The following is a 19,148-nucleotide window of genomic DNA, read 5'->3' as shown; positions in this document are numbered from 1 at the left end:
GACGGCACCAAATATAGTAGAGTGGGGGCACTGCATGGTGCTCCCCCCATGCCCACAAGGTTCATCGTCCCACACCCAAGACCCCACTGCTGTGTGGTGTTACAAATGTGAGAGAGGAGAGGGTGGGCCCCAAGGCGCCAGCATGAATCTGCTCTAGGGGGCCTGGCCCCCTATTGTCCTGCACACACACATCAGTCCAGCGCAAACCAAGCCCGGAGACCAGAACCTCAAAGAAACCACGAGGGAGGATCCACAGAAGAGCCGCCGCCCCCTCGCAGTTGGAGCAGTCCGAGTATCCGGTCCAGCCAAGCACAGCACCCAGAGGTCCGCTAGACAGGCCAGGACTGCAGACACCACTGAGGTGCTCCCAGCCTCCAGTCCCCTGCTGTCATATCACATACAGACATACCTCAAACCCTCAACCCCCCCTAGCCCCAGACCATATTCTGGCCCACCCATTCTGCTCCCCCCCCCCCCCCCCCCCCCCCCCCCCCCAGTCTCAAACTGACTGCATCATCAGCTTGGACTCCTGCTTTACTTGCACAATGATCACCTGCACTGTTGTATTGCTCTTGCATCTTATACTGCTCTACATTTACTCTCACTCACTTAAAACTGTGCACATATATTTATATTATATTGTAGATATGTTTATACTGTTTAATTTGTATTGTATTGCACCGACTACGCCAAAACAAATTCCTTGTATGTCCAAAAACGTACTTGGCAATAAAGCTTTTCTGATTCTGATCATCTACCGACCTAGGAGTGTTGTGATTTTACATTTCTAAAACTGTCAGTCTATCAGGTCTTGGAACTAATTTGAGTCTGTTTAAACAGTTATTATTTTTAACCTTATTTAACTTGAATTGTATTTCATGTTGATAAAACCAGTTATTCTATCAGTCTTTTTTATTTCAATGCAGAGACTGAAGTTTACCAAGCTGCATGCAAGCATATTGGTCTTATTTTGCTGTAGTCATTGTGGCAGCAGAGTGTAAAGATTTATGACTGTCATCATAGGCGGGGTTGACTGTCATTTACTGTCAGACTAGAAGGAAGTTTTTGAATGCACTTGTTAGTCACACTCTCAGAACCAACCCAACCAGATCTGTGAGACATTCCGAGGATTCTTGGCGTTTCTCTCTACCTGTCCGACAGGTGTTAGTAAATCAGTGGTGTTGGCTCCACTGAAGCAGAAAGCGGCTCCAAGCGCGCAGTAGGGACGCGTTTCCTGAACGGTAATGTGTGAGTGTCTGCGGGCGGCTTGCCCCTGCCTGGAGGAGCTGTGGAGGAGGATCGTCAAAGAAAAGCCTAAAGAAGGTGATGATGACGAAGTGGATAATCCTCCCTTTAAGAGACCCTCGTTCCCTCCGCCGCCCCCGGAGAGGCCGCCAGACAGCGCGATCTACGTGGGGATCTGGTCGTTCGAAGCTCGGCACAAGGACGAGCTGTCCTTCCAGGAGGGGGATCTGCTCGATGTCATCAGCCGCAACGGAGACTGGTGGACTGCAAGGAAGATCGGCAAGAACGGGTGCGTCGTGGGCACCGGGATAGTGCCCCATAATTACCTGGCGAGGGCTGAATCCCTGCAGATGCAGCCGTGAGTAGTTTTTCCACATCATCCACAGAGCCACCAGGAAGTATTTACACCCCTCTACTTTTCCCCACATTTTGTTACGTTACAGAGATGTTGTCAGGCATACCTGACTTTCTTCCAAAAGATCTACACAGAATAGCTCCTAATAACAATGTTAAAACGTGTTTTCAGACATTTGTTTCTTTCTAAAAAAAAAAAGTCAACATAATAACTACATGATGATTCAAACCATTTGCTATGACACTACGAGCTCAGCTGCTGAACATCCTGGGGATTCCTCTGCAGCCTAACAGGGGTCCATCAGTGGTAAATTCAGCTGATTCAATATGATTTTGAGTGAAACATCCCTCTATGTAAGGTGTCACCTTTGCATGTTAGAGCAGAAACCAGGAGATGAAGGGAAAGGAAAGCACAACTTCTGGGAAAGATGCAAAACATTTGGCTGCACTGAGCATCCTAAAATTGTGGTTGTTATTATTTAGAAATGAAATAAACTTGGAACCACTGAGACCTTCATGAGATCTGGACAGCCAACAGTGGCGGATAGATTTTTATTCAAAGGGTGGCCAAATGGTGCACTTTATCAGAGGATCCATATACTGATAAAGAAAATATTCTGTTTCTCTAACCTGGTGCTTCAGGAACATACCTTCTTGATCATTTTCATTACCCAGATGCATTTCTCTCTCTCTCTGTCTCTCATGTGTGGCTCTGATTTTTGCAGAAAGTTTAAACCCAGAATCATTAAAAACACTTTGGGACTAACAGTGTGCTCCGGCTGAGCTTTGTCCTGAGAGTTGTTGAGTGTCCTCTTTCCTATTAATCGTTGACTTTGTGGCAACATTATTCAAACTCAAGTCAAATTCAAAAATACTTTATTAATCCCAAATGATTTATCAGACATGGCTGAGCTGTACCCTCTTCTCTGGATCTCTTGATGTCCAGAATGCGTATAAGTACTGTAGTTATGGACTAGGGCTGCACAGTATTAGAAAATATTGTGATGGCAGTAATATTGGTAAATATTGGGACAAAAATATGAGCTGTGATATGTATCTATTTTCTTCCTTCCTCTCTCCTCAGTGCTTCCATCACTCTGTGACCTTAAGGTTAGGGCGACGTCAGTTGTGTCCAGTTTTAGGATTGACTGTCGTTAGACTCTGACCAACTGGCTAAAAATTAAATGGACATAAAAAATGCATGTTAATAACACACTAGAACATATTAACCAACAAGTATAGCTCTCTAAACAGTTCTTTGCAATATGAATGTTGCACACACTTATATTGTGACACTGATAATATCGCTATATATTGTGCAGCCTCATTATGGACACATACTTAAATAAAATATTAAATAGTGTGGTTAACCTATAGTTTTATGTGTAAGCAGTCATCTTGCCGTTTTTAATACATGTGTTTGCTATAATGTATCGTGTCAGAAAAGCTAAAATAGGTCCATTTATGGTAGGTAAGTACGGGGCCACCACCTGGTCCTTTGAGTGCTTTATGAAGATGTGAGGAGTTCAACCCCTGGCTCTCTATCACCCCCAAAGAAATTCTAAAAACATAAATTCAGTCAATTTTAATATAACTGCAAGGCAACGACTTCACAGAAAAAAAATCCTCTATAGTTAGAAGCTGAATTAATGTTAAAAACTGTCAAACCCCCTTTTAAAAGCTGCATTTTTCAGTGTCTGAACTGGTAACCAGTTTACTGCCTCTGAACTGTTGGTGTTAAACTGGGTTCTTGTGTCAGTCTGACTTCCAGGGCTGATGATTTTGGTACTGGAGTCTGTCTGGACCTGATATGCACCTGAATTGTTCTTCTCAAAACTCACTGAAATTTCCTCCTTTTGTTTTGTTATCGGTTCCTATGTAAAATAAGACAACCTGGTTACATATCAAGATTATGTTTGGCAGAGTTAAATTTCTAAAACCAAACTGAAACATGCTGACTAACCAGCACTGAGTAACTTGAATAAAATTTAAGTCTTCACAATGATGCGGATTTCCTCTCTTTTCCCATTAATGTAATAAAATGTAACTTTAGACTAACCTTAGGTTGTAGCCTTTCATAACCATAGTCTGCTCACACACCGACATGTGATGTTAAATATTCATTAATTTAAAACCTAACCCAGGAATATGTATAGAAGTAGCTCCTTTCAGTCCAATCCTGACAGCCAGTTGATAGACATTTCCTCTGTATTCCTTATTTACTCTTAACTCTTTCAAGCAACACTGGCCTGTCAATCACGGGGGCTGGCACCTGAGATTTTCAGTCAGGTTCCAGAGGTGGTTTATGTTATCTTGGCCACCTTTCTAGCCTCGCCCACACTTCCCAACCAGTAATTAGGAGAGAAGGTCTTTCCTCTGAGAGGTGACCAAGGACACAATGGTCACAGCGGAGCTTAAGTGTTTTCTTATAGTTATACAGATCAACCATTGGTACTGCATTCCACTACTCAGACCTACATGATACAGTATCCAGATGGAAGCCCCTCATCATTGAAAGGCACATGGCAGCCCACTTAAATTTAGCCAAAAAGCAACTTAGAGATGATCATTGGAAGCAAAATGAGCTGATCTTACAAAACACAAAAATATAACCTTTTTGCCTGACCTCCAAGCTTCATGTCTGGAAGATAACACATTGCTCATGGTCTGTCTAATACCATGCCTACTGTGAAGCATGGCGGTAGCAGCATCTACCATCTTTCCATCTCTGGAAAGACCTAAAAATGTCTGTCTACCAATGTTGCCCAGCCAAATGAGCTTGAGAAGATCGCAGAGAAGAACTGCAGAACATACCCAAAATACCCAAAACAGATGTACCAAGCTTGTAAAGACATGGCCAAGAAGATCTGAATCTATGATCGCTGCCAAATGTACTTCAACTGCAAGACATGGGTATAAATACTAATAAAACACTGGATTGACAAGTCTTGATAGAAAATTGTATAAACCTTCCTAAAGGTTGATTTTGCCTTGGTATTATGGACCCCTGTTTGTGGATCTTTGTGAGGAAAAAATGTTCATCTCTCATTTAGAATAAGTATGTAAAATAAGAAAGGGTGGAAAAGGCAAAGGGGTGCAAATACTTTCTGCTAGCACTGTACAGACATTGTTGTCACCATCACTCTGCAACTTCTATAGCAAACTAAACATTTACACTTCATGACATGGTGAACACCCAGAATAATGATGATGATGGGACTGCAAGGTAGTAAATAAATAACCAGCAGCCTGTGACTGAAGGCGCTGCTGTGCAGAGACAATGTCCTGCAACTGATAAGGCTCAAAGTTCCCTATCGTAAAAATGTGAGCGATTCCTGTTGCAAGGAAGTAGGCTAGACATGTGAATCAGAATCAGAGTTTATTTCTCAGCTGCTTCGGTTATTTGCTCAAATGAAACTCTTAACTTTACCAAATATATTCAGTCGTATTCAATAAACTGAGGCTCGTTTGTCCGATCAAAAGTACCTTTTGAAAATAACAACCTTTTTATTAAACAGACTTTTCATTAAGCCCACATTTCTGTATTAAACATGTTTTTAATTGGTCTGATTAAATATTCTCATCATTAATCTCATTATGTTCATTAGCCGTAAGCAGAAAATCATCATAATTAACACAAATAAAGGCTATAAAACATCAGCCTGTGTGGATTTAATCTACTGTATATAATATGGTTCCCTTTGTGTTTGAGTTACTTATATTCTAATTTACTGAATATGACTGTAAATGCATCAGTTTGTTATACAGGTGCATCTCACTAAAATTGAGTATAATTAAAGTGTTAATTTAGTTCAGGAATTCAATTAGAAAAATATTTATAGTTTCATTGCACACAAAGTGATGAATATCAAGCTTTATTTAGTTTTTTTCTGATGAAAATGTCTTCCAGCTAATGAAAAGATTAAATTAAGTTGCAGAAATAAATAAAATAGATCATAAGCCTTTAAAAAATGTTTTTATACAGCGATACTGATAAGTATTTCCACTGTTGTTCAGTATATGTACTCAGTATTTAGTCAGGTCTCCTTTTGCTTGAGTTACTGCATCAGTGCAGTGTTGATGCAACCAACCTGTGGCTCTTTTTAGATGTAATGGGAACCCAGATTGCTTTAATCGCAGCCTTCGGCTCGTCTGCACGGTTGGCTCTGGTGTCTCTCATCTTCCTCTTGACAACACCTCACATATTCTCAGAGACGTTCAGGTCAGGCCAGTTTGCTGCTGATACCATGGTCATTAAAGCAGGGGTTGATACTTTTGGCAGTGTGTGCAGATGCCAAGTCCTGCTAGAAAAATGAAGTTAGCATCCCCATAAAGCCTATCAGCAGAGGGAAGCATGAAGTTCTCTAAAATTTACTGGTAGATGTCTGTGCTGACTTTGCCTGTCTCCTTGTGTGGGGTTAAAACAGCTGTCTGCAGGACCACTTCAGCAGTTTTTCCCATGATTGTGTAGGCCATACCATGACCACAGCATAATATTATTAGTCCCATGTAATATTTTGGGTTTTAATTAGCCTTATACCATTATCATCAAAATGATCAGAAAGACACTTGAAATGTATCACTGTGTGTAATGAATCTAAATATGAGTTTGACTTTTTGAATTGAATTACTGAAATAACTTCAGTTTTCTATGATATTCTAATTTAATAAGATGCACCAATTAAGTGATCACAGGTTTTAAATAGGTATATCAACTAGGTGTGATCTGTCCTTTTTAGGAGCTAAGACAAATCTAAGGGTACTTCGCCCTCCAAATAGATCATAAAGGTCAACGGTGAACGTTTTGCATTGCGCTGACTTGGATCAGGAGGTTAGACTGTATAAACATAAGTCAGGTAGATCTGCGTAAAGCTTTGGACAAAATTAGAAACTACTGTGGAAATTAACTTAACTGTTACAACTATCAGTTCCAAAATACTGGCGTGAGTCTTTGCTTTTATATCCATATTATCTCTGGAAGACTCAGGAAGTCAAGAATCTAGCAGTCAGACAGCTTGTTTTTTGTTTCACCAGTTTCACCAGTCCAAATCAGAGACTGGACTGATCCATTTCTACCTGGATGGAACAGCAGTTTTGAGTTCACTGTTACAACATGACCAAGTTTCTTTCTTTTTTACTTTGGATCCAAGATTTATTGCTCAAAACTCCCTGTTGAATACTGTGAGAAATGCCTGTCATGCTTTTCATACCAGCATGATTCCAATCCGGTGAGCAGTCATGTAAACGGAGACACGAACACTACGACTGTGATCCTTACCACTTCTGTTGTTCCATGTCAGTATCTCTCACCGTTTATTGTTTCAACAGAATGGGAAGTGTGTGGCCCCGGTTTTCCCAGATGTAAGCAGGTACAAGCAGTATTCCCTGAAAAGGTTGAAAAACTTTCTGTAACTGATTTCTGGTAAGGTTTACCAGTTTAGTAGGTTGGGGAATGTGCTAAAGACATGTTTAAATGACTGATTGAATCTTCAAGACTCAAGAAACAAAGTTTGACTGACTTTTGTTTCCCATTTCAGGGCTGCGGTTTGTTGATTCGGTTAAACGTTTCAACAAACTGTGAAAAACTTGTTAAATTTAGAAAATATAAAACCCTCTGCGAGAAAATTAAACAGTGAACTTGACTGAGAAATGTATTTGCTAATATTTTACATTGCCTCTGGTTTATACAGGTCCTTCTCAAAATATTAGCATATTGTGATAAAGTTCATTATTTTCCATAATGTAATGATGAAAATGTAACATTCATATATTTTAGATTCATTGCACACTAACTGAAATATTTCAGGTCTTTTATTGTCTTAATACGGATGATTTTGGCATACAGCTCATGAAAACCAAAAATTCCTATCTCACAAAATTAGCATATCATTAAAAGGGTCTCTAAACGAGCTATGAACCTAATCATCTGAATCAACGAGTTAACTCTAAACACCTGCAAAAGATTCATGAGGCCTTTAAAACTCCCAGCCTGGTTCATCACTCAAAACCCCAATCATGGGTAAGACTGCCGACCTGACTGCTGTCCAGAAGGCCACTATTGACACCCTCAAGCAAGAGGGTAAGACACAGAAAGAAATTTCTGAACGAATAGGCTGTTCCCAGAGTGCTGTATCAAGGCACCTCAGTGGGAAGTCTGTGGGAAGGAAAAAGTGTGGCAGAAAACGCTGCACAACGAGAAGAGGTGACCGGACCCTGAGGAAGATTGTGGAGAAGGGCCGATTCCAGACCTTGGGGGACCTGCGGAAGCAGTGGACTGAGTCTGGAGTAGAAACATCCAGAGCCAGCGTGCACAGGTGTGTGCAGGAAATGGGCTACAGGTGCCGCATTCCCCAGGTCAAGCCACTTTTGAACCAGAAACAGCGGCAGAAGCGCCTGACCTGGGCTACAGAGAAGCAGCACTGGACTGTTGCTCAGTGGTCCAAAGTACTTTTTTCGGATGAAAGCAAATTCTGCATGTCATTCGGAAATCAAGGTGCCAGAGTCTGGAGGAAGACTGGGGAAAAGGAAATGCCAAAATGCCAGAAGTCCAGTGTCAAGTACCCACAGTCAGTGATGGTCTGGGGTGCCGTGTCAGCTGCTGGTGTTGGTCCACTGTGTTTTATCAAGGGCAGGGTCAATGCAGCTAGCTATCAGGAGATTTTGGAGCACTTCATGCTTCTATCTGCTGAAAAGCTTTATGGAGATGAAGATTTCATTTTTCAGCACGACCTGGCACCTGCTCACAGTGCCAAAACCACTGGTAAATGGTTTACTGACCATGGTATCACTGTGCTCAATTGGCCTGCCAACTCTCCTGACCTGAACCCCATAGAGAATCTGTGGGATATTGTGAAGAAAACGTTGAGAGACTCAAGACCCAACACTCTGGATGAGCTAAAGGCCGCTATCAAAGCATCCTGGGCCTCCATAAGACCTCAGCAGTGCCACAGGCAGATTGCCTCCATGCCACGCCGCATTGAAGCAGTCATTTCTGCAAAAGGATTCCCGACCAAGTATTGAGTGCATAACTGTACATGATTATTTGAAGGTTGACGTTTTTTGTATTAAAAACACTTTTTTCTTTTATTGGTTGGATGAAATATGCTAATTTTGTGAGATAGGAATTTTGGGTTTTCATGAGCTGTATGCCAAAATCATCCGTATTAAGACAATAAAAGACCTGAAATATTTCAGTTAGTGTGCAATGAATCTAAAATATATGAATGTTAAATTTTCATCATGACATGATGGAAAATAATGAACTTTATCACAATATGCTAATTTTTTGAGAAGGACCTGTAGATACATTTTAGTTGTCTGGAAAATGAGGACACCAAAATGACCCATTTTTTGCGAGGAATCTGAGTTTGAGGTTTTCCTGGAGTTCAGGTGTTGAGCTGTCAGTCCAAATAATGTTTTCCAAAAGTGTTGGAGATCATCAGGATACTTTCTCCCTTGGATGCTATTTTTGGCCTGTGTCTTTCTCTTTGTTTTAATTGATTGGGTTTTAGTCTGAAACATTTAAGTGAGCTAAGACCTTCAGAAATCCTCAGCTTTGCATATTTTCCTCGTGAGCATGCTGTTTTTCAGTTATTTCGTTCCCAGAGATTTCACTGATATTTTTTTTGTCTCCATCCAGATGGTTTTACGGGACAATGAGTCGCTTCGAAGCCCAAAACCACTTGATGGAGCCAGCAAATCAGGAGTCTGCTTTCCTCATCCGACAAAGCGAGAGGGGCGGCGTTGGATATGTTCTTTCAGGCAAGAGTAGAGGCGGTGCTGATGAACAAAGGATCACATAGACATCATGGGGTTAAAAGGAGGACGTTTTTACAACTCAGAAATTGTCATTTGAGAGCCTGAGGAAGAATATGCAAGTAAACATGAACACTCTATGCAGAAAGTTCCATTCAGAAAGTCCTGGGATTGGAACCAAGAACCCTTTTGCTGCCACCTTACAGTCTTTTTCACAAAATAATCTCAACCAGGAGTTGACATTTGGCTTCTTCAGGGCTGCATCTTTTAGATGTTTCGCTGCTTATCAAATTAGAGGCTTTGTCTTACATAAATAATCCACGTTGTGGAAGTCATTCAGTTTCCTTTTTTCACATAGTCAGCTAACAAATAGGTTTGACAGAGTTTGAGACCTCTCCAAAGGGTCAGTAGTTCAGCGTTGTGGTGGTTATTGTAGCGGTGGTGGCAGCACCGGAAGTGTGTCCATGAGGTGGTCCCTGTGCACATCAGCATGTCTCCAATCACGTAAGCCAGGTCTGGTAAACCAGACACTGGTTCTTTGGTGCCAGAGTGGCTCTCTTCTGTTTTCCAACTTCTTTAGAACAGACTTTAGTTTTCACATCCTATTTTTTAGATTTTTGATTTGTGCCACTTCTGCTTCTGTCTGACTGTGTAAATCTCTCTGCAGTGAAATCGAACAGTCAGGTCCGGCATTTTAAGATCTTCCATATAGATGAGACGTTTTATGTGGAGCAAAATCAACGGTTCAATTCTCTGGTTGACCTGGTGGATCACTACTGCAAAAACAGCCTCAACAACATAGAGTCCCTGGGGAGTGTATGCAAGAGGGTAAGAAGGAGAAATGAAATTAAGTAAAAATTTTCACACTCTAACTGTGAAGGTCACCTAAAACTACCTTTGTGTGTTTCTTGTACCAGAAAAAGCCAAACATCGAAGATATCAACCATTTGCTGGATGGTTGGATTCTGCCAAAAGATGAGTTCACCATTGGGGAACAGCTCGGCACTGGCTGTTTTTCTAAGGTCTTCCATGGCCGCTGGAAGAACCACATCAATGTTGCCATTAAGATCTTAAAAAATGGTATTCTGTCAACCAAACGGATTCACTGAATGCTAGTTCCGAGAAATGCTATCTAATTATCAGAGAATGTTGGGTAGAGGGATTCAAAGTACTTCCAAATCGTTTTGTTCCCACAGAAGATTAATAAGTCCTAATATACACTGATATAAATAAGCCATGTTGTGGATGTCATTCAGATTCCTTTTGGCACATAGTGAGCTCCCAAATAGGTTTGACAGAGTTTAAGACTTCCCCGCTGGTTTGAGCATGCAAGGAAACATGGTGGTTTATTATAGCAGGGCCAGCGTATCTGGGTTCCTGGTGGAGCGCTGGAGAGTGTGGTGGCAACACCGGAAGCGTGTCCATGATGTGCCCATGAACACCCCTGTGTCTTGGTCAGAAAGAATTGACCTGGCACAGTGGCCTCATGGCAAGGCTGCAACATTATCCTGCGCACTGTCCTGGCAGCACACCTGCTATTTCTCCACACCATTTTTCTCACTACATCCTCCCCAACTTGACTGCAGTAATAAGGCTTGCTCAGCTTTGCTGTTCGCTGGGAAACCAAGCAAAATACCTACCTTTTCAGACTAAAGCTTGATCACAGCATGCATCTATAATGCATTCAAAGAAAAAACCCAGTATTGCATTTAGTGAAGAGAAAAATGAGGACAGAGGGACAACTAGAAAGCGACTGAGTAGAGAGCAATATGACCTGTATTGGTGTTTGGGACATTTGCAGTAAACAAAAGGTTACTTCACACTTTGGAGCCTTTGAATGATCAGCTCACAGAGACTGAAACACAAACACAAAGCTGTTTTCTATTAGAACCTGCATGCAAGTTAACACATCAGCAGTGCAAAGCTCTCTGTTCAGAGAAACTCTCACCTGTATCCATTTATGCTGCTGATAAACTGCTTGTGTCGCTCAGTCAAAGTAGGTTTGAAACTGATGGTTGAAGCAGTGGAACCTACCATAATGTACAGGTAAAGTTCTGCAGCTTGTGATAAGGTCATGGAGACCGACGTTATACCTGCGGTAGTAGCTTTGTGCTTGTGTGGGGTGATTATGTAGCACATGCCTCCATCCTGATGTGGTCACACTGAGTTGTGCAAGGCCAGGGCCTGCAAGTGTGGAGCAGTTATCATACATGGTAGAATCCACATAGGAAGGTCTTGTTGATGCATAGAGTTTTAGGAGGGTGCAAAGCAACATCTTTCAGGTACTAAAAGATTATGATTACCTTCAAACTGAGGAGGATCTCAAGATTTGCCTTATTTCTGAAACGTTGCATTAGAGCTAAGAAAGGGCTTAACACTGAAGCCTTTTAGTGTAATGTGCAGTCTAAACTGAGAAGACTTCACTGTAAACTATCTCAGCTTTTCTTAATCTAGTCATTTCTATGCAACATCCTGTGCACTCAGGTCTTCCTTTGTTAGATGCTAATAGTAAGTAAATGCTTGCTGCAAGTTAGCAGCTCAGGAACAATTTGACTCATTCTTGACTAATTATCCTTACTCATACTAACAAGTAAATGTATAACTGTTGCAAAATTATTATCATAAAATATCCAAACTTCTTAGTTTTTCTTTAGAAATTCAAGTATCCCTTGATTTTCAATAAAAGAAAAAAATGATTGCAAATCCTGATATTTGATGATACAGAGCAGAGAACAACCCCATCCTGTTAAAGAGTCCTGGCATTGGGCATTTGACATATTAGGGTGAGGAATATAACTGCTGTATTTCTGTGGAAACATGTTGTTTTCTGCAGAAACCAACTTAAATAGAAAGTTATCTGCTTGTTTCAAACAATGCCAAACATTTTCAAGCTAATTAACATGAACAGCTAGCATTTTCCAGTTTATGGAACAGCTACAGGACAACAGATGGACATACAAGGCTTAACCAAATTCTACCAAGAAGAACAAAAATCATCCAAGAGGAGAGCATAGTTTTCTCCTCTAACTCCTCTTTTCCTCCTGCTGCAGTTGCTCTTTTTAATCGGTTTCTGGTTCTTCCTTTGACATTTTATGTTTTTGACAGACTCTTTGGACAACAAAGAGTTTCAAACGGAAGTTCAAATCCTGAAAAACCTTCATCATCGTCACCTCATCTCTCTGTTTGCTGTTTGCACGGAGTCGACGCCGTATTACATCATCACCGAGTTGATGACGAAAGGCAGCCTGCTCAAGTTTCTCAGAGGTAAACCTTAGTGTTTAGGGCAAAATATTTACAATTTCCTGTTTACTGTTTATATCGCATATTTAATTGTTTAATTACATGATAGCTGAGAGAGAGAGAGATACATACAGAGAGAGAGATCTTTGACCATTCCTTCACTTTTCTTGCAGATTTGTATTTAAAATACTCTGTTATATGAAGAGTTGATGGATACCATAGTTCATATAAGGTGCTTTTCCACATTATCATCCTTTCATGCCAGACCTAGCTGGAGTGTTTGTTGCCAAAAAGCTCCATCTTCATCTAGTTTACTTTTGTGATGGTAGGACAGAAAATGCTTCTTTTTTTTTTCTTGCCTGGCTCCTAAACATCTATGTGGTATGTAGACACCATTTATTGTTGTGACGGAGATTTGATGACCCGAAGGTGCCTCTCCTGGATGAAGTTTTTTAAAATGTACCTTCATGAAGCTGCTGTTTTCCATCCTGGCATGTATGCGGGTGTATTGAAAAACACGAGTTATGTACGTCCTAAACGTGAGGAAGTGAAGGTGATTTTGTATAACAGATAGTCTTTTCAAGTCTTTGTATGCGTGTTGCTTTTGATGCGCTTCCATTCTAAATATTTGTGTGCCTTTTGCCCTTGAGTGTGTATTCACAGTGTTCTCCTGTGTCAGGACAGGGTGTGTTAGGCTGCTTTTGCTGTCACCTCACTCTCGCGTTATTTCTTAATGTGAGATTTCTGACACCACTGGACAAATGTATTCAAATTAAATTTTGTTTCTACATTTTTCCACTGTGGGGCTTTTTACACATCTTGACCAGGAGTGTCAGTAGGTGCGGAGGATGCGGTAAAACTTTTACCAATATCAAGTTGCTTATGTTGTTATCATACATTATAAAAGCTGCCTCATTTGACAGTATGTTAAAAAGGTGTCTTGTCGGTAATATCTGTCTTTGGCTGTTTGATGTGTCAGACCTTAATGTTACATCCGTTTTGTTTCCTGTCTCAGGACCAGAAGGACAAAATCAAGACATTGCATCGCTAATTGACATGGCCATCCAGGTGGCTGATGGGATGTCATACCTGGAAGAGCAAAAAAGCATCCACAGAGATCTGGCAGCTCGGAATGTTCTAGTGGGAGAAAACTACATCTGCAAGGTGGCTGACTTTGGGCTGGCACGAATCATCAAGGTGTGTCAGGCGAGAAGAAGTGGTTTTTATTGGCCGGTTGATGTTGAATCTCATTTGCAGCTATGGAGATTAAAATAATTTTCGTTCAGGAGCCGTTCTACATCTCAGAAGATAAAAAGATTCCCTACAAATGGTCGGCACCTGAGGCCATCAGCCATGGAAAGTTCTCCAACAAGTCAGACGTCTGGTCTTTTGGAGTTTTGCTCTATGAGATTATCACCAATGGAGGTATTCCATACCCAGGTTAGTGAAGTGATGTGCTTTTCTGTATTTACACTCATGGACAAAAATGCTTAAGCAACCAGACTGAGTAGTGGGTGGGAGTGTACAGGCGTCGGAACTGGCCGATATGTAGCAGATGGGTTGAAGTTGTATTGTATTTGCCCAGTGGTTGCAGGCGTGATCTTCAATGGAGATTAAATGGTAGGATGCAGGAAGTCACTGACTGAGCGCTGTACTGCCAGCGTCCAGTAAGCGACTACAGAAGGTGACATAAACTCCCACGCCAAGACGCCAAGGGTAACATCACTGAAAGAAATGGTCCTCTCCCCTCTGCAACACCATCTGCGCACATGACGATCACCCTTGTTAATATAAAACTGTAATCCCCGATCAGAATACCAGAACCCATATAATCTGTGTTACGACCTCGCTAGAAAACACAGCTTTCTCTGTTCTGGTGTTAATAGCAGAGTTTGGAGTTTGTCTTTAACAGCCATTTAAGCCTCAACGTAATATTAACAACAAACATGTAGTTTGTGGAAGTTGGCTATCTGTATGTACATAACGTCACATCACTGTCCTGCAAAGAATTTAAATCTAACATTTATACATAAAAATGAATTATTTTCCAATGACTTTACTGAATTCGTTTTGTTTGTTTTGCCAATATTTGAACAATATTCAACGTGTTTAATTGTTTAAATAGTTTTTTGGTGAGACAAAATCCTTTTTCATTGTATTAACCCTCCCCTGGCATATGTTCACATTTAAACAACGTAATCAAACTGATCCAGCTCCAGTTGCTCTGCAATGACACAATGGTACTGTCACTAATGCAATTAGTTTTGTTTAGTGACAAGGTTAAAGCATAGACTTTCTTTCTCACCACATGGAATAGGATGCCTTAAAATGGTGATTTTTCACCTGCTAAAAAGTGATTTTAGCATCCAGTTTGCAAATGAAGGATTGAATCTGCCTTATTATGTCTTTATTTCTTTCCTATTAATTATATTATCGCATCACAGCACAGTGGGTCCTGTGCATGATGTGTAATTACAGTTAACAGGCTGTGCGTGCTTGATCAGTTATGTTCACTTCACCATAATCAGGTTTGTGTTTCAGCAGCAGATGATCTCACTGACAGTGATGGTGGGTTGGAATGATCCAGACACAAGAAAAAAGATAATCCTACATAGAATCCTCTATTCTCCCCTATTTTTAATATTTTTATTTATTTTTCTACCTAAATCTGTTGACAGATGTACAGAAGATTCTCTCTCTCCGTCATCTATTATTCTATCTATGCCTCCTTCTGGCCACAGTGACAGCAGACAGTTTTGTGTCCCAGTTAGAACCTGCATTTCAAACGTGCTAAATAGATGCGGAAACAGCACGGCAAACCGTTTCAGGTTTCATTAATCGCGTTGTGGGTGATAAGGGATGACATTTGCATATCCTCCACCATGAATATGCGCATTTGGGTCATTATCATGTTTTGCATATTCATGAAGGCAGACACGCTGAAAACATGGCGCCTGCTCTTCTGCTGATTCTACACACGCAATATGATTAGTACCTCGTTTGTAGATCAGTGTTGCAAACGCAAATCAGTTGTGTGGTTTTGTACATGCAAACCTTTTTGAAGACAAGGCCCAAAATGAAGAGAAATAAATTAGCCTGAGGAGATAATTCAGCTATGAGTCACAATCCACCGCCATTAAACGCTGCAGTAGCAACAACAAAATTATACGCTGCTCAAAAAAATAAAGGGAACACTTAAACAACACAATATAACTCCAAGTAAATCAAACTTCTGTGAAATCAAACTGTCCACTTAGGAAGCAACACTGATTGACAATCAATTTCACATCATGTTGTTCAAATGGAAAAGACAACAGGGGGAAATCTTTGGTGATTAGCAAGACACTCAATAAAGGAGTGGTTCTGCAGGTGGGGACCACAGACCACTTCTCAGTACCTATGCTTTTTGGATGATGTTTTGGTCACTTTTGAATGTTGGTGGTGGTCAGTAATGGTGTGGGGTAGCATTTCTTTGGAGGGCCACATGACCCTCCATGTGCTCACCAGAGGTAGCCTGACTGCCATTAGGTATCGAGATGAGATCCTCAGACCCCTTGTGAGACCATATACTGGTGCGGTTGGCCCTGGGTTCCTCCTAATGCAGGACAATGCTAGACCTCATGTGGCTGGAGTGTGTCAGCAGTTCCTGCAAGATGAAGACATTGAAGCTATGGACTGGCCCGCCCGTTCCCCAGACCTGATTCTGATTGAGCACATCTGGGACATCATGTCTCGCTCCATCCACCAACGTCACGTTGCTCCACAGACTGTCCAGGAGTTGGCGGATGCTTTAGTCCAGGTCTGGGAGGAGATCCCTCAGGAGACCATCCACCTTCTCATCAAGAACATGCCCAGGGGTTGTAGGGAGGTCATACAGGAACGTGGAGGCCACACACAATACTGAGCCTCATTTTGAGTTGTTTTAAGGACATTACATCAAAGTTGGATCAGCCTGTAGTGTGTTTTTCCACTTTAATTTTGTGTTTGACTCCAAATCCAGGCCTCCATTGGTTAATAAATTTGATTTCCATTGATGATTTTTGCGTGATTTTGTTGTCAGCACATTCAACTTTGTACAGAACAAAGTATTTAATGAGAATATTTTATTCATTCAGATCTAGGATGTGTTATTTGAGTGTTCCCTATATTTTTTTGAGCAGTGTATTTCTCTCACAGTGAGCCATACAGTCTGCATAACATTCTTTAAAGAACTGATCACGTAGTCCTTTAAATGTGTTGCAATATTGCAGTGGAAGAGAGTGGTGGTGAAATTTAGGCCTCAGAAAATCCCACTAAGCTTATTTTTATGTCTGCTGTGCTTAAATGTTATTGGGTATTGCATGTTTGCATGATGAAATATGTTTCCAGTTAAGTTGCATCTACTCTGGTGGGAAGTTTAGCAAACCTGCATTAGCTAATAGTTCTTGCATGTGACTGTGTGAATCAGAGGATAAACTATACTTAAGTATGTTTCAGGCTCTTAGGGTTCTTTATAAAGTGTGCTGCAGTGATGTAATCAAACAGACAGCCCTTGTCTGCAAATATTTTAGAGATATTTACCACTTCTGCATTTTTTTCATTCTCCTTCTCTCTACCCCCTTTCCTTTCCATCAGTTTTTAACAACCAAGAAGTGTATCAGAAAGTGAAGGACGGATACAGGATGGAGGCACCAACCAAATGCCCCAGTTTTCTCTACAGCATCATGCTAAAATGCTGGCAGGAAAAGCCGGAAGACAGGCCGGACTTCAAAGCTGTCAAGATCATGCTGGAAAGTAGCTCCTATGAGTTGGAGGAACACCCTTTGACTCCTCCCACCACAGGGGGGCAGCAGAGAAGGTGATACTGAGCAGGAACCTTTATAGTTTTACCAAGAAGACTCTTCATTGTCATAAGAATAACTGAAACATAATCCTTACGTTGCTCAAAGCAGCAAAAGGCTACTGAAGGGACGACTAATTCTAATGAAGATTTACACTACTTGTGAAGGCTAAACATTTAAAAATGTGCAATAGGGATGACATGTATCGTCCAAATATTCATTACAAATGTGATTAATTTCTCTTTTACATCTCTTTTAAATCTTGTACCTGTTCTGTTACTGTGAATGTTTGGATCTTATGTATAAATCTCAAACTCAAACGTTAAAGGCAAATTATCCAGCATTCACATTCAGTGCTGTGAAAAATTATTTGTCCCCTTTCAGATCATCAAATACATTTTATATATGAGACAATGATAATCTGAGTACATTCAAATAGAAATGTCCAAATTATGATTTTATTTATTAAGAGAATAAAAAACTATCCAAACCAACCTGGCTATATGAAATAAGGTAATTACTTCCTCAACCTAATAAATGGTTTTACCGTACTGCCAGCAAGTGTTTGCAAAAATAGGCAGGGGGTCTTTTACGTCGCTTTGGATGAATTTTGGTCTCCAGCCTGTCTTATAGCATCTCAACCAGAGCGGCCTAGTCAAAGGCTGGACTTTGACTAGGCCAATCCAACTTTATAACTGTTGTGACATTTAGAGGTGGACTCGCTGGTGAGCTTTGGATCATTGTTCTGTGCCTTGAACTTAAGGTCACAAACTGATGGTCCCACATTCTCCTTCACCACTTTCTCCTAGAGAGCAGAATCCATGGTTCCAGTTATTCCAGCAGGTTGCCCAATTCCTGAAGCAGCAAAGCAGCCTCAGACCATTACACTACCACCACCATGCCTGAATGTCTGTATGATGTTCATTTGTTTGCTCCTTAAGCCTACGTCATGTTTTCAGACAGGTTCTATTTAAGTGGTTTCACCGCAGTGATCAGGCCTGGATGTGGGAAGTGAAACTGAGCTCAGCCTACCAAAGAATGAGCTTAACTGCAGGTAATTCACAACTTAACAAGGGAAGCAGTTACTGTTTCACACAAGGTCAGGTCTTTCTGAATTAATTTTTTCCATCATTTCAAAAAGAATTTTCTATTTATTTTGGTTATCTTTGTCTGGTGTTAAAATTTGTTTTTATGATCTGAAACATTTCAGTCATATAAGTGAAAACAAAATGAAAACCTTTTTTCTAGCACCGTATTTATCTCTACACAGCTTCAACATTAACTCACGCCTCATTCCCTGTAACTCAGAGGTAAGATGTAGAAGTACAAGTAGCCTCCTTAAACTGAAAGGAAACGGATGAATGTGCAACAGCCGAAGGTTTATGGAGCCAGTGTGCAACTGAGGAATTATTTAAGGTACTAATGCATAAGCACTGAAGCCCAGCTATTATGTCATGTTTAGGCATATGTTTGCTGTATTTCTGTGACTATTTTCAGTTTGCTGCTCTTTCCAAATTATAAATAAATAAATAATTATAAATCCATACACAAAATAAATAACTGTAAACAGGCAAGTCACTCAGAAAAGTGTTGTAAGTTTTGATTATAAATCCCGTAGTTTTTACAAAATTCACAGAAAGCTAGAATTATTTGGTCTTTAGGCAATAATTGGACTTTTGCAAAAGGGGGGAGGAAACTCAGCCCAATGTGAATTTTTAGAGTCGTTTGGAGAAG

General features: G+C 40.7%; 1 protein-coding gene across 1 annotated transcript; it reads left to right on the top strand.

The window, feature by feature from the left end:
* Positions 1-1,064: 1,064 nt before the first annotated feature.
* On the top strand, positions 1,065-17,908 carry ptk6b (PTK6 protein tyrosine kinase 6b). The gene is made up of 8 exons (XM_047370665.1): positions 1,065-1,603; positions 9,239-9,360; positions 10,022-10,182; positions 10,272-10,434; positions 12,460-12,618; positions 13,610-13,791; positions 13,881-14,034; positions 17,209-17,908. The coding sequence occupies exons 1-8, from the start codon at positions 1,245-1,247 to the stop codon at positions 17,433-17,435; spliced, it is 1,527 nt and encodes a 508-aa protein (XP_047226621.1). The 5' UTR covers positions 1,065-1,244; the 3' UTR covers positions 17,436-17,908.
* The last annotated feature ends 1,240 nt before the right edge of the window (positions 17,909-19,148 follow it).

This window comes from Girardinichthys multiradiatus, chromosome 1 (assembly GCF_021462225.1).
Source record: "Girardinichthys multiradiatus isolate DD_20200921_A chromosome 1, DD_fGirMul_XY1, whole genome shotgun sequence".
In the NCBI taxonomy this organism is placed as follows: Eukaryota; Metazoa; Chordata; class Actinopteri; order Cyprinodontiformes; family Goodeidae; genus Girardinichthys; species Girardinichthys multiradiatus.
The sequence above is the reverse complement of the archived record's forward strand: the minus strand, read 5'-3'. Positions and strand labels throughout refer to the sequence as shown.